Source organism: Zosterops lateralis, assembly GCF_965231275.1.
Source record: "Zosterops lateralis genome assembly, chromosome: Z".
NCBI classification, from domain to species: domain Eukaryota; kingdom Metazoa; phylum Chordata; class Aves; order Passeriformes; family Zosteropidae; genus Zosterops; species Zosterops lateralis.
In genome coordinates this window covers 7,617,888-7,633,092 of record NC_139800.1, presented here as the reverse complement: position 1 = coordinate 7,633,092, position 15,205 = coordinate 7,617,888, and the positions used below count along the sequence as shown (strand labels likewise).

The window sequence follows — 15,205 nt, the reverse complement described above, 5'->3', positions numbered from 1 at the left end:
TCCCTTCACTATAATGCAAATAGATAGAAAAGTACAGTTTTGTTTTCTGAAGCCAAATGCATGTAGGTAATACATCCAGATTAATTTGGCCTGATTTTAAGAAAATAGCCAAAGTAATTTCCTATGTGTGTGGAGTGTGTTCTAACTGATTACTGTGTATGACTGCAAGTTACTTGTTCCCTTTATTTAGGAAATACTTTGAAATGTAAAACTCATTGTAAAACATGACAACACCAATTGTGTAGTACCTTCCTTCTGTACTCTACAGAGGTTTTAGTATTCTGGTTTAATTATTCTTTGGCACTTTAGGAATCATTTGTGCTGGGCTTATGATCAGCAGAGTGGGAGGCTGAAGGAAGCTGGCTTTTAAACATCCTCATTGTGTTTGCCCTACCCTTTCCCTCATCTAGTGACCCTATCAGGGAAAGTGAAATAGAGCTTGCAATACTAGAAAACAAACATGCTGAAATGTGGCACATGGGCACAGCCTCATGAGAGGATGAAAGCTCAGTCTCTCCTTTGCTGTCTGTGAACTCACAACTAGCAAAACTCATGTGCAACTTCGTTCTTTTCCTGTTGCGTTGGGATGAGTTAAGTGAGATGGGACAAGGAAAGAAGAAGGGAGTCAAGCTTTATATTCTTTGAAACTGCTACATCAATTAAGTGTCAAATTGGAACAAATGGATCAATAAATTACTATATTTTACCTTCCAGCTGAATTCTTGAGCCTAATCGCCTGCATTATTCCAAAAAGAAGATGAAGAAATCTCGAATCACTTAGTCTAGACTGAATAAATAAGAACTATTAAGTACCAGTTAGTTAAGAAATATACCATGTTAGTTTTTTTCTTTCAAAATGGGATTTCTTACAATTACGGAGACAAACTTACATAGGGACTGCTTCCTCTGAATGTCAACCTGTAGTTAATGGGAAAAGTATCAGTATCAGAGACTTCCCATTTATTAAATTGAATCTTTTGATCTATCAATTTAATTTAATTGATTTTAGTAAATTTGGCTTTAGAATCAACATAGTGCAAACAATATGTTCTCTTCTTGGATTCAGATTTTGTTTAAACAAGGCAAATGTAATACTTCCATTCTCTTAAAGAACTGGAATGGAAAAAAAAACAACTTGCAGTATAAGCATGTTACAACTCACTTGTGATTTGTTTTGTTCAAACATATACAGTCAATAAATATTTTACTGTGATCATATCATGCGACTTACTGCTTGTTCTTCAAAGTACTTCTGAGAGTTCCATATATGGTTCAGTTTGAACTTTATATATAGACTATTGACTCTTAAGTAATTGTATGGCTACCACAGGAGATAGTGAAACTTAAATTTTCAATGCTTCCATGTAGCTTCAGTTCCCTTAATGGAGTAAGCTTATTTTGTTGTCAGCATGTAAACTGACTGTCCATCTCTGGCACTACCTGTGCAATTAATGCATGTCCTTGTATTTACTGGGATGAGCAAACTGGCAATTGTAATGCAAAAGTTAATTGCACTAGTAGTTACTATTTGATATCATAGGATAACCTAATGTACTATCTGGATGGAGGCCCAGTAGTCATAAATAAGAATCTGTATGCAAATTACATAGAAGTATTTCTGTAGGTCATTTTATTAAAATGCTTTTCTATTGCTGGCAGTGGAGTTGTGAGGCCCTGCAGCTGTATTGAGTCTTCTGCTGAAGTCAGTTTTTGCTATGAAAGTAAGATGGGAATCAGCATTAGGGGGTCTTATGGGCTGAGCTGTCCTATTGTAGCAATAACAGAAGGTTCAGCTAAGAACTAAAACAGGCATTTGTAAATATTTCACATTGAACCACTTGTAACAGCTGCTCCATCTTCAGCAGAAGCACAGCACATTCCAGCTAGAGCTGTGACAGCACCTATAAATGCAGGCAGAGGCTTATGCTGAGGATCTCCACAACTTGTGTGAGGTTTATGACAGGCTTACAGAGTTGGGAGAAGTCTATTTAGCCAGCTCACTGTTCTGCATGTGGCTATAGTTGCCCAGAGAGCAGCTCTTACTGTCTTCACTCTGCTGCTGCAGAGCTGAAAATCTGTGCTGAGTCCTGCAGAATCAACCTATAGCTGCCAAAGCCTTCTGAGCCACATCTAGGCTGCTAAATAAAATGTGCCTTGGCACTGAGGTCTGTGGGCTGTATTGTTTCCTGTTCCCATTCAGTGTCCTTCTGGCTGTAGGACACAGTTACTGTGTTTTTTATGGCATTTTTTTTCCAGTCCATAATCCCTGTAATGATCAGAGGGCTTCATTGCCACCCACTTGAGTGGTATTCTCCATGCACAAAGACACAGACCAGCACTGCATGCCTGGGAGTGTTTCAGATGGGAATGGAAGGGTTACAGATCCCAAAAGGCCTCAGAAGACTGTGAAGATGGAAGGGGGCTAAACCTGATTATGGGCAAACTGTGCTCAGAGTCTCCTTGGCCAGGTGTCACCAAGCAGGGCAGTTTGAAGAGAGTGCAGACTCCCCATTCCATACAACCTTTGGAAGCTCAGGGCTTTTGGACCTGTTTTATCAAGTGGGGGAGGTGGCCACTGTGAAACAAGTTGTTCCATGTCCTTACTACCACAGCATTTTTGTGACAAAACAACTCTAGGGAAGTTTTTCAAAACTCAGTTGAGGTGTAATTGAGAGCCCAATTCAGTGAAACTGTTTAAATCTGAATAGCACTCAATAAAAGACAACCTGAGTAAGTTCTGTGTAGAGAAGTCGAATACTCTGTTCTGTTACATTTCTGATAGACTGCAAATTGATTCAGTGCACATCCAAATTGTTATTATTAGGATTTTTGAAAGAAACTTGGGACTTTGCCTAGCCACGGGCCTAGTGGAATTAATCCATACTAATTCAGAGTGTGAATTTGCAGTTAAACTGCTTTAAATTCTTGTGTGTACAGATGAGTTCCACAATGAAGGTGTCCATAATTCAGATCATTTTAGTGTCAGGGTTACCGTGTCCTAGTATTTGACTTGCTGGTAGCCACATCATCTAATTGATTTCTTAAAGCGATTAAGTGCCATAAATGCCAGAGTCAATTTTTACTTTCTTTGCAGTCAAATACCTCATCATTTCAGAAAATAGGATGTAGGTTCCTAAATAATTTGGGTTGATTTTAAAAACATCATTTTGTCGGAATATCTGAAGTATTCAGCACCATAGCAACAGCAAGAATTATGCCTGATGTTCAGTGCACTAAAAAAACTTACTAGGTATCAGTTATATACTACAGATCTCACAGGAAACTACTTCCAACTATACCAATATGCTATTTCAATAAGGTAATAAAGGCAATTTCTTTTTTTACTTTTTCAGAATATGTGATAATTGTTAGGTCAATAAGGTTTTAATGATTCCTACAAAAAGAGTAGAAATTAATTAGCCATGCTTGTGCTTTCAAAGGGCTTAAAGTTTATAAGGAAGAGTTACTGTTCTTTTTTTGTACTCTGTGGCCTTCACAAAGACATAAGAAATTCTGTTTACTTTATAAAACTTAATTACTAAAATAAAAATGAAGTATTTTTAAAAGTATAAAATTAGAAGTTGAGCCTCTTCAGAGAGATCAGGGACTTTATTCAGGTTAAATACAGGGGTTTTGCTTTGTATACTGCATATACAAATGCAGTATACAAAATCATGCTTAAAACTGCTTAACAGCATAATTTAAATTAGAAAGAGTTTAAATGTTACCGTGTAAACACATCCAGAGTGCATTAGCATGCAGTACAAGAAACTTAGTAATGTCACTGTTTTGTCCTCCCTTTGTTCCTCCCTTTTGTCCTCCCTTTGATCCTCTCTTTAGCTTGGGTCAGGACTGGGACCTAAGTCCCACATGATTAGAGGTCATTGTTGAAGCATTAAATTTGTGTTAACATCCTGCATCCCATGAAGTGTTTTAAGAGCTCCTCTCTTCTACTAGTTCTTAGCATTTCCATAAGCATGAACACACACTTAGCCATTTTTAACTCTGGCTTTGTTGCCTTTTGCAGGCATATGGTACTGGGTTACTGGATGTGGTATTTATGTGAAAATCCCCATTCCTAAAAAGAGTTTCATATCCAGTCTATGATAAGTCCCATAATGAAAGCAGTCTGTGTTATGGTGTGATGAATAAAGGCTGTATTACAACATACAGAGCATGACTTTAAGTGGTGAATCTAAATAGGGTATGGCCACCCATTTTCACTGCATAGTGGTCTGCTCTGTAGTGGAAAGAGTTATCATTACTCAACCTCTTTTGTAATTTTCATTCATTAATTCCACAAAGGTATTGATTCTTCCCCAGTACAAAAGCTGTCTAAGAGTAGTACTGCCTGTAACAGAACTGGAAAGGCAAGTCTGCTCCTATCCATGGGCTGCATGGGTACTCTGGGTGGTTGAGAGTCCAGTCAAGAGGTTGACCAAGCTGATAGGCTAAATGAAAGTGAAAGCTCATATGTGAAACACCTAGAGGGAGAAATCTCTTCTATTTCCATGTATTGTAGCTGCCCAAATTTGCAGAAAAAGATTCTGCATTTGCCTACTACAATTGACATAGAAATTGGGAGTTCAAGCCTATTGTAGCTCCAAGTTGAACAAAGGTGTGTGCAAAACAAAATAACATGTCCTGGAGTGGGACAAACCTTCAATATTTGTATAGAATGATGGACTCCCTGACACATAATTCTTTCACCTGCTGATTGCTCATTTCATCAGCTGCCTTTCTTGATTTCCAGCAGGGTGGCTTTGATATTAGGCACCTCACCTAAAGTATAATGTGCTTCAAGGGCCTCCTTCATCTCTTTTGCTACGAGCTGATTCACAACCATGTTTCTCTGGTTTTGTGCTGATATAACTCCACTGAGATCATGTAGATATTCCTTATCCCAAAGGGAAGAACAGATCTTTCATGCTTTGTAAATGTTCCTCCTTCTCTCCCTGGGGGACCTATCCTCCTTTGCTAAAAATTCTTTTGAATACTCTAATTAAGGATAAGGATCTCTTTGAATATTAATTAGTTTTTCATTGGCCGCACTCAAAATATTTAACTCAAAGCGATTTCCTGGTAATTATCTCTGGATTATAATTTTGAGAAGATTTACTTTTTAAAAAATAAACTCGAGTTTATCAAGTAAGACTTCTTTTGTATGTGTAGAGTTATTCACTATATGTGTAGAGTTATAACTATGTGTAAGACGATGAGCAGTGGCTGTGAAGAAGCAATTGTTTTGTGTCTTAAGTTTTCTTCTTACAAAATCTGTTGTTCTTACTGTACTTCCCCTCTTTTGCTGCTCTTTAATTATTTACCTGGGTAACTATGTCCCCCCTACAAGCAGACAGCTCTGTAGGAAGGCAAAAATGGCAGACCAACTCACACCCTTTCTTTCTTGGCTCCTCCTGGAGCGGTGAGGTAGAACCTGGTCCACTCCAAGACTCTTTCATCAACTTTGGCTCATTATAGAACTCCTCCTCCTCCATAATGTAATAGTAGATAAAACTTCCTTCTGTTCCCTATTGCTTTGAATATTCAAGACAGGGAGAGATTTCCATATCATTACTGAGGGCTTATGGTGCTTTGGGCCGGCAAGAGCACAAATTCCCAAAACCTATCAAGTTTAAATCCTTTCCATCACAAAGTTGTTTTAGATATTTAATGGATGGCCACAGAAGATGCTTTTTGAAATCTGCAAAAAGGGGTGTAATTCCCAATTTCCTTGTTTAAAAATTCTTTTACATCAGGACATAAGCTGAATAGTCTCCTTTTCAACATGAATGAGAGCAGGTTTCTCGTGAGATTTTAGGAATACCTTGAGGGATGCTGCAATCCCTTGCTCTACCAGCAGTCATCATCTCCATCAAATCAGGCAGTCAGCTCATTTCAGTGTGGGCAATAGCAAGCATAGCCTGTACAGAGATCTTGCCCTTCCAGCCTTCAGGATTAACTGAAGCTTACTTGATATAGGGGATTTCATAAGGACCTTTTGCAGGATTCCTTTCTAAATGCACCAGGGAATTTGACATAACCCCAAACACTTGCCTTACCCTTCCAAGGAGAAGAAGTGATGCTTTGTATTCACTGCATCTCTTGGATGCTGCTGCAACAGAACCAAATGGTTCACAATGCCCCTGTGCTTTGTTGAGCATGAAGAGCTGCGCTGTAAGGCTTACCAGCCTGGCTGTCAGAAGGGGTCACTCCTTGCTGCCAGCACAGCTAATTCATTGTTACCAGCTGGTTGACATACCCCTCCCTCTGCTCGATAATGCTCACTCCACCAGACTCTTGGGCTGCTTCCAACGCATGCCACTATTTATGATCTGGGCAGCTGCTGCCAGGACTCTGCTCTGTTCACATTTGTCAAGTCTTTAGGATTTAGTTATTATACCAGAATCCACATTTTATGTTGCAAGTACTTCATTCTTAATTCCTCTTCACATCTGCTGTCCCAAGACAGGATTGCTCACCACACACCTGCAGAGCAGATCGCAGTGACACTTGAAAAAAATTATTTACCTGCTCTTAAATAACAATAGTTCCTTGAAACCATGACTATGCTATAAAATAAACTTTAAACTGATTGAATTTATGGAATGGATACAGTATTAAACCCCCTAAATATTAATAAAATGGAATTCTTTGCACATTTTGTTGCTATAAATCTGAATTAAACCTTAAACCATGTTTCACAGTGTTGGTACTGCATTCAACTAAGCAAACAGTGAATAAGCAATAATGACTCAAAAAGCAGAAACATAATTTGAAATGCTTTTGTTTCTTTGTTTCATGAAAGCATTTCTCAAAATAACTTCATTCTGAATGGAACTCATCAATGTGTGCTTATCCCCCCTTCCCTTCACAAGCCTTCTCCAACTGGCTAAATGTGGTGACTGGAGCTTTTCGGATTAATTTTCCTTAAGTGACCTACTTTGCAGAGAAAGATAATCATGCATTTATAGCCTCTGGCACACTATTCAGGTCACAGATGGACAGATACCAAAGCTATTCCCCAGTGACTTACTGGGCTTGTAACTAATCCCCAGTGAGAAAGGAGATTGGCCTGATGTTAATTGGTCAGAATACCTAAATGTATAGAAGGGAGATCACTGACTCCTACTTCAATTTTCAGAGGGTATCACAGTTAGGTTGAATGGTACCAGCCAGCAGTTTTTCTAGGAGTGTTTTGTGAAAGTGTTTGAATTACTGGATGTCACAGATGTTAAATATCTAATTTTGAATCCTTTGCCTTGACAGTGGGGCACCATGTGGTGTTCTGACTGTGGACACATCTGATGTTACACATATGCCAGATACCGTGGCCAAAACCAAGGACAGGAGATTCAGGACAGTCTTGACCTTTTGCTCACTAAAGGGTGCTTGAAATCCCATGAAGAGTTGTCATTGTCAGACCCAAACCTCTGCTATGAAAGCTTTTTTTTCTTCCTTTTTTTTTTCCTCCCCCCTTTTTTTCTTCTTTTCTTTTTGTATTTGCATGGTAGTTGAGCAAATAAAACTCATAATTTGCTATTATTCTTTAGAAGATTTCTCTCTCTTCTATTTTGCACCAATGTGATGTATGCAAATCAGCTTGTCCTTGTGTTTTCAGATGTTCTGAAGTTTCACAAGGGAAATGACCAGGCTTTATTCTCTATTTAGGGTATTTTTAAAATTTCTTTGTAGCTTTTCATGCTGGAAAAACAGGCAACAAGCCAGAGTGTTAAGAATGTTTCTTTTTTTGAAGGATTGCCTTGAAACTTTGGGCCTGTCAGGCAGTCAGTGATGTTAATTCTGACAGGTTTCAAGAAATAACTGTTAAAATTGTGACACTGCCAGCAAAGGGATGGATGGCTTTCAGAAGAAAAGAAAACGTGTATGCAGGTTGAATTCTTGCACCACAGGACTTCAAGTGTGTGTGACTGTGTGTCCCTCAGTGTCTATATACGGCTTTTTACCACAGTGCAGGGCTGGAAAGTGCTCTGGTAGAAATTACTGTTTGGATCAGTGTGATCACTGAGTAAGTGCACATATTTCAAGTGTTTTGTAGAGTACACAGAACACATGAGGGATGATTCAGATTAGGTTTAGATATTTACAATTGTTAAGACAACCTGTCAGGGCTGTGTATGTATTTTCTATGACAGAATCTAATGCAGTGAGGGCAAAATCAATTCCTTTTAGCAGCAAGCCTTTCAGACAGGAATTAAGTAAAAGGTTTCAGAGAGAAAGAGTTTGTGCAGCTCTCCTTTACCTTTCCCAAGGGACTGTAGTGCACCTGTTCCACCATCAAAATTATGGCTACATGCTTGAGCTGTTTCTGGGAACCTTTTACACCTTCCATGTGTCCATCATCTTCTTGATCTGTGTATTCCCTTCCTCCAAGGGACAATTTCATTGTGTCTAAATCATATATTTCCCAGTGTTTGCTCAGGAAGTGTTGGTAAATTTGAGCCAATGTAGCCCTACAGATACAGGCTTCAATGCAGATACTCTCAGTCTAACCTAAGAACAGCCTGCTGTAAGTGTACTTTTATCTGGTTCTAAAGTAATTAATATAAATCCAATTTTAAACAAACTAATCCACAGAACTTAATTTCATTATCTTCTTCATTTTTTTTGTTTGTTTGTTTGTTTGTTTGCTTTTTTAATATCAAAAAAGTATTTGAGGAAAGAAAGTCAGAACAGCCAGGAATGTTTATGGGCTATCTTAATCAAATTATGATTTTATGAAACAAAAAACAAATCCGCACGTTTGGGACTGTGTTTCCCAGTGTGATACCCATTAAAAAGAAACAGGGTAAGTCTAAAGAGTTAGGAAGTTATTGTATATTACCAAATACAAAACTAGACTAATTTAAGCAATATGTTTCCATTTTATGGTGCTGTGGTAGAATCCGTAGAAGATGCAGTAACAATTATTTGTAGAAAAAAGCCCCAGTATATGCTACAAACAAGTCACACCTGTATTACAACAGGAACGTTCCTGCTCCCTATGTAGAGCTCTTAAGGTAAAAGAGTATGGTTGAGAAATAATACTGATGCATTCCTATTGAGAATAACCAATTGAAAAATAACCAGCTCCAAAGAAGCCTTACAGCTTTTGGACTAGGGTAACCATAGCAGTAATAGAAAATACATGCTTCATATTTCATATTGACATTCCATTATACAAGGAATAACTTACAAGCTCCTGGCTCTTTTCTTGGGACGCACTGTAGTAGAGGCATCACGCAAAGATGAAAGTGATACACACCACAAATCACCTTCACATTATTGCCCATCACTACCTGAGAATCTGACTACTGGGTTCTTCATGGATTAGAAGAGTATCATTGTAGATATAGGTCTTATTAGATTAAAACTAAAAAAAAAAATCCTTTCACTTCTTTAGGATAATGAATGATCAAACAGTTCTCAGCCTTTGCGTGTCTCAGATACAGCTGTGTTACATCAGTTTGTGTGCATGTATCTTCTGAGGGCAAAGATGAGTAGTAAGGCACACTTTGTAAGAGTATCAGTGTCACATATAAACCATTTGCTAGTAGCTGGTAGTTGCCAACAGTCCTGCAGGACTGCTGAATGGAACTCATTTGTATGAACCTACTGGACTGGATATTTGTTGGATCAGAACATCAGGAAGGAAGTAGGAATATACTAAAGAACTAGATATTTTGAGCATTCTTTTAATACAATTTGTTGATCTTTTGGGCTACTGTAAGTAAAACTTAAATCTGATTAGAGGAACAAAAGAGTGGACATAGTTACAGAAATTCATGCTTATCTTCTTGATTATGTGAGTCTGTGTTCCCTGAGGAAGTAGGATCATCACTATTTTAATTTAGTCTTTTAAGACCTAAAGTGGTGAACTTGTTATTAGTTGTATCATTAAATGCTAGAGCATATTCCACTTCTGGAGGAAATTGTATTCCTGTTCAAGGGGACAAAGTACAATTTTGAAGGAAATGCTGGACCATGGAAGAATCAGATACAATATTTTAGTGACACAGTACATGTGGACTGAATAGATAATGAATGTTCCCTGGTGTGTGGTTAATTTTGAACACCTAAGGAGCATTTATAGGAGTCATAATGTTTTTGAAATATGCTTTGATGGGATGGACTTTGCATATGCAGAAAGTGGAAGAAAGAAACCAAGTAAACAAAATGATGGCAGAATATTTCATTATATGTGTGTACAAAGTTCAAATAAATTTATAAACTTACATTCAAAATAGTAATGAATTATAATTCAGTATTATTAACAGATATATTTAAATGTATAATTAGAATAATTCTTACAATGTAGTTTTGGTCAAAGTTACAGATTTTTGGTTTTCATTGATGCCTTTAATAGTGAGATAATTAAACAAAATTAATTATTTTTGGTATGTACTGTCCATGTAGGTGAGCACCTCACATGCTGTTAGCATTATACAAGTACACATTAATGAGCTATTTGCATATAATGCACATTCACCTAATGTGTCTGAGATATTTACCCCTGCATACTGAGTGTAAGGGTATGGTCTGCAAATGATGGCAAACTAATTACCTGTGAAAATTAAAGCCCTCTGTTTGCTAAGAGAACAACTAAATTGTAAGCAGGAATTTTCCTCCATAGGCCACTTCAGTAAACCTAAGCATCAGCTTCCACTTTGAAGTAAAGGGGTAGTATATCAATCCTACTTGATCTCTATTCTATTTGCTGATATTAGTGAGGAAAAACATATTAACAGTATTATGAAATTCAGGCTCTTTGAATTTGCAAGAACAAATTAAATATGGTATTTAATAAAGAAAGTGTATTTCAGGAATGGAAGACTTACATTAAGACAACAAAGCTGCACTTCCAAAGCACTCAATTAGCTCTCTTTAATCAAGTCAATGACAAATATTTTCCTACAACACATTTAATAAAGTAGTGGATTATAAAAGCACTTCCATTCAATGTGCATTTATTAAGAGTGACTAATCCTATACATGTTTGTGAATTATGTGCTGTTGCTTTTGGGAAGCTGATGTGGATTTCATTATATTTAACCTTTTTTATTGTAAATATACCCTCTTGAACTGGGAAGGTAGATGTTGTTTTCTAATAATGGTATTACCTGTATTTTCTTAATTTATAGTTTTGATGATTTGACCATTTGGATTCTCATTTGGTTATTCTGTTTGGTATATTAGTTATATACCAAATAGATACTGTATTTGGTTATTGTTAGTTTTATAATTTTTTGTGTAATTCTCTTTTGCTGGATGTTAAAAAAAATTAAAAAGCATAAAGGAAGAGATTTGGGAGTTGTGACTATTCTCATTCTGTCTGTGCAGTTCGACAATCAGCAAGCACTGGGAGGCAGAACTGGCCACGCTCAAGGGTAATAATGCTAAGCTCACAGCAGCCCTGCTGGAGTCCACTGCCAATGTGAAACAATGGAAACAGCAACTTGCTGCATATCAGGAGGAAGCAGAACGTCTTCATAAGCGGGTAAGTCAAGGCAAATGGCCAGGATCCTTGAGATGGAAGTGCTAGTGACTGTATTCACTCATTTTCAAGTAAAACAAGTTTACTGTTGCAGCTTCAGTTTAATCTTTGAGACAGAAATTGACTATTTCCTTAAAAACATTTCCTGCAGTTGGAAATTATTTGCTTTGTAGGACTTCTTTTTCTGCAAAGGTTATTGTTGCAAGAAGTTATCAAACCTTATGACATGTTTGGCAGCTTTAACTTTTATTTGATGCCATCACATCTATTTCATTACATTCCCCGTAGCACTGAAGTCCAGTCCCTTCTGGATTTAAGCCCTAAGAAACTTGACATCAAATCTGTAAGTTCAGGAAACCTTATTGCAATGCCCTCATATAACAAAGATGAACAGCTTACTGTCCTCCTTGCACACAGAGGACTCTGAACAACACAAACACAACTGAAAACCACTATATGCAAGTAGATATCTGCACAGAAGGGACTGGGTCCTGTTGCCTTCATGGCAAATTTTGCAGAGGTTATTTGACAAATCAGAAGTTAATTCACAGTGGAGGAAGAAAGGACAATGTTTGAGGAAGGAATATAACATGCCAGGTTGAAGTCTTAGTTATGAAAACAGGTATTCAATATCTAATTTTGCTTCTCTCTTCACATGTAACTCTATATTGTATAGTCTATCAACCTTTATCCATACGAATTTGTCATAGTTTAGGGCACATTTCTCTGCAAAGTGAAGGCACAAGTAACGTGTGAAGGAAAGATGTCTTTGATGAAGCTTTATTGCTTTTGTTAATAAAGGTTAGCTTAGAAAAAATCAAGGAGGTGTACTTAACACTGGAGTGGTACTATTTAAAAGGGCATGTAGTGACAGGACAAGGGGAATAACTTCCAACTGAAAGGTGGTAGATTTAGATTAGACATTAGGAAGAAATTCTTTACTGTGAGGGTGGTGAGGCACAGGAACAGATTGCCCTGAGGAGTTGTGGATGCCCCATCCCTGGAAGTGTTCAAGGCCAGGCTGGATAGGGCTTTGAACAACCTGATCTAGTGGAAGATGTCCCTGCCCTGGGAGGTTGGAAGAAGATAATCTTTAAGGTCCATTCCAACTCAGGCCACTCTATGATTCTGAGATACTTATTTAAGAAAAAAAATGAAAAAAAACCCCCAAACTAAACCACTGCAATGAAAACAGGTTTCATGGATATGTTTCAAAAGAAGGGTTAATATTGCAGACATGGTTTTACATGCTATATTCACCTGTAGGAAATATGATATGGCAATTACAGCTAGCCAAATCCTGCAAAATCTGTCTTTCAGACCTGTGCTGGACTTGTCTAACTGGAGGCTATTTAGGTAGTCCCAAGAATAATCCAGTATTCATCTGAGGTGTGAGAAATCCAATGGGCTACACCTAACCTGCGAGGAAGAGAAACAAGAATACCCTGCAGTTTAAGAAACCTAGGGAAATGGCAAGTTGTTGGGGATGCCCTACACCTATACTGACTTGCAGACAACACTCCTGAAGTCCCAGGCAAAGGATTTGATAGAAAAAGCAACAACTTCCAACCGACTGTAACTGTGCATGACATAGCTGACTGGACAAAGCACATAAAGTGTAATTAAGACTGGTGCTTCTTGCAAAGTGCTTTCAGTTCAAGGAATTGGCAGCTGCTGACTAAACTTTGCTTCAGAAATGTTCCAGTCAAGCAGAAGCTTGTCATGTCTGTTTGTATAGAGGGAGACTGCCACTTCGCCTGTCATCTCATTTAAGCTTCTCATTTGGAAAAGTGGGAGTTGTAGCCTGTGCTCCAGGTTTGTGAATAGATGATAACAGCCACTGTTGATAAAATTATTTAAATTACAGCCTTGTGTTAAAGTTACTACAGTGCAAATGTTCAGGTGAATTTGAACACTAGATAGGCTTTGCAATGAAGAACTCATTGCTAAAATGTGGACATAATAGGGTAGCATTCTTCCTAAAAAAAGGTACAGCTTGTGTTGCAAAGCTGAGACAATAAAATCCTTTTAAGAACTGAGAAAGAAAAATAATGCACAACAACAACAGCTGTGTTTGCCTTGGGAGACTCAACCAGACAAGACAAGCAAAGATACCTTTATTTTTTTTAATGTTACTCCCACTCTTGGTCAAAACTTATTTAAAATCTGTTATTGGAAAATAAAATGAATGAAGATAAAATTAATGAATATGAAAGATTTTAGCATTTCATTTTGCCTTTATATGCTGCTACTTTTAACAGTAGTAATTGAGTCTTTGAGGCTACATTCATTAATAGCTGATGATTTTTCATAACTTTTTCTCAGCAAATTTCCTGCAGTTATTTGTGTTTCTGAGGAAACACAATATCCATAGCAGGGTATTATCTACCCTATGCTCTTTTGATTGTTTACATGCCTTTATTAGATGATTCTGTAGCCTGTGACCTCAGGACTTGTTGATATCTCATGAAGAATATAGGAACACTCTGTGCCTAACTGTCTCTGGGAATGCCAGCAAATTACAATATAGTTCATTGGGAATACTGCCCTCTGTTGGAATTTCTTTTAGAAAAATGTAGACTTGGCTACATTCAATGAAATTGAATTCTCTAGGCAAAAAATACTCATATAGTGTTTAAAAAAAATCAATTTCAGTCGGTTACCATACAGTGCACTGCAATATAAAAACTCTTCTAAACTGCATGCTGGAGGCTGGTCTTTCAGATTTAATTAGTGCCTCACTTCAAAAAGAAACTGCAAGTCAGATGCTTCTTTCTTACACAGATCAAAAATATGCTGTTGAAATGGCAGATCTGGAGACAGTTGGTTACAGTACATATGGCAGCAAGTGTTCATTCCCTGTCTTGTGCTGTCTTTCTGTGCAGTTTATCTGTTCAGTGTAAGCATGTAGCTGTAGTTGATCCAAAAAATGTTTCCCAAACTGGAATTAATCTCACCTGAGATTATGTATATATTATATATCAAGTCTAAATTATGTCCTGCCTGAGAAGGCAAGAAGGGTAACTCATGTTCTTGTTAATAAATCCCTGGGGGCAGATTAGAGTGAAAGGACACTGAATAGTCAATGTCTATAAACATGTGTATATAATATATATGTTCACTGTGAGTTGGGGAACTCCAGGAATCTTTGGTTGTTTAAGTCGCTACAGCTGCCTACTATGCCAGTGCAATTTAGTTCAATATGGCCCATTATGGCCCATCAGCAGAGATGAGCCCCTTCAGGCAGATGTGAATGTCCCTAATACTGCCCAGGCAGCCCTCTGCACTTGGGTGTGTACTTGGCACATCGGCAGATTGCCCTCTGGATGTTTGAGACTTCAGCATTCCAGTCTCTCTCTTCCATTATTACTTGTGGATCCATTCTCCTCCCCAGACCTGGGATGACTGAACAATAGCACACCCTTTAGCTTATCTAGTCCAGTCACAATCTAAATTCCAGTTAGTAGGTGTATTTGGGGGGGTGTGGGGTTTGGTGGTCATGGATGAACAGCTGCTTCTTTGCAGTTAGCTAGAATGGGCAAAAATCCTCCAATGATTACCCATTGACAATTTCAGTCTAAGATAGTAATCTTTCTTTTCCTATTAATTCTTGTAGAGACAAAAGCATGAGGAATAAGTATCCCATTCTTAAGGAAACTGTCTAGGGTTGCTTCTCTTTCTTTGATTTTGATGGCATTTTAAAAATAATTTCAC

At 37.7% G+C, this 15,205-nt stretch overlaps 1 protein-coding gene across 1 annotated transcript in view; it reads left to right on the top strand.

Moving 5' to 3' along the window:
• Positions 1 to 15,205, top strand: part of HOMER1 (homer scaffold protein 1) — an 86,927-nt gene that overhangs the window by 51,974 nt on the left and 19,748 nt on the right. Inside the window, exon 6 of the mRNA XM_083884444.1 lies at positions 11,338 to 11,494. Within this exon, the coding sequence (XP_083740570.1) occupies positions 11,338 to 11,494 (157 nt within the window). The remainder of the gene's footprint in view (positions 1 to 11,337; positions 11,495 to 15,205) is intronic.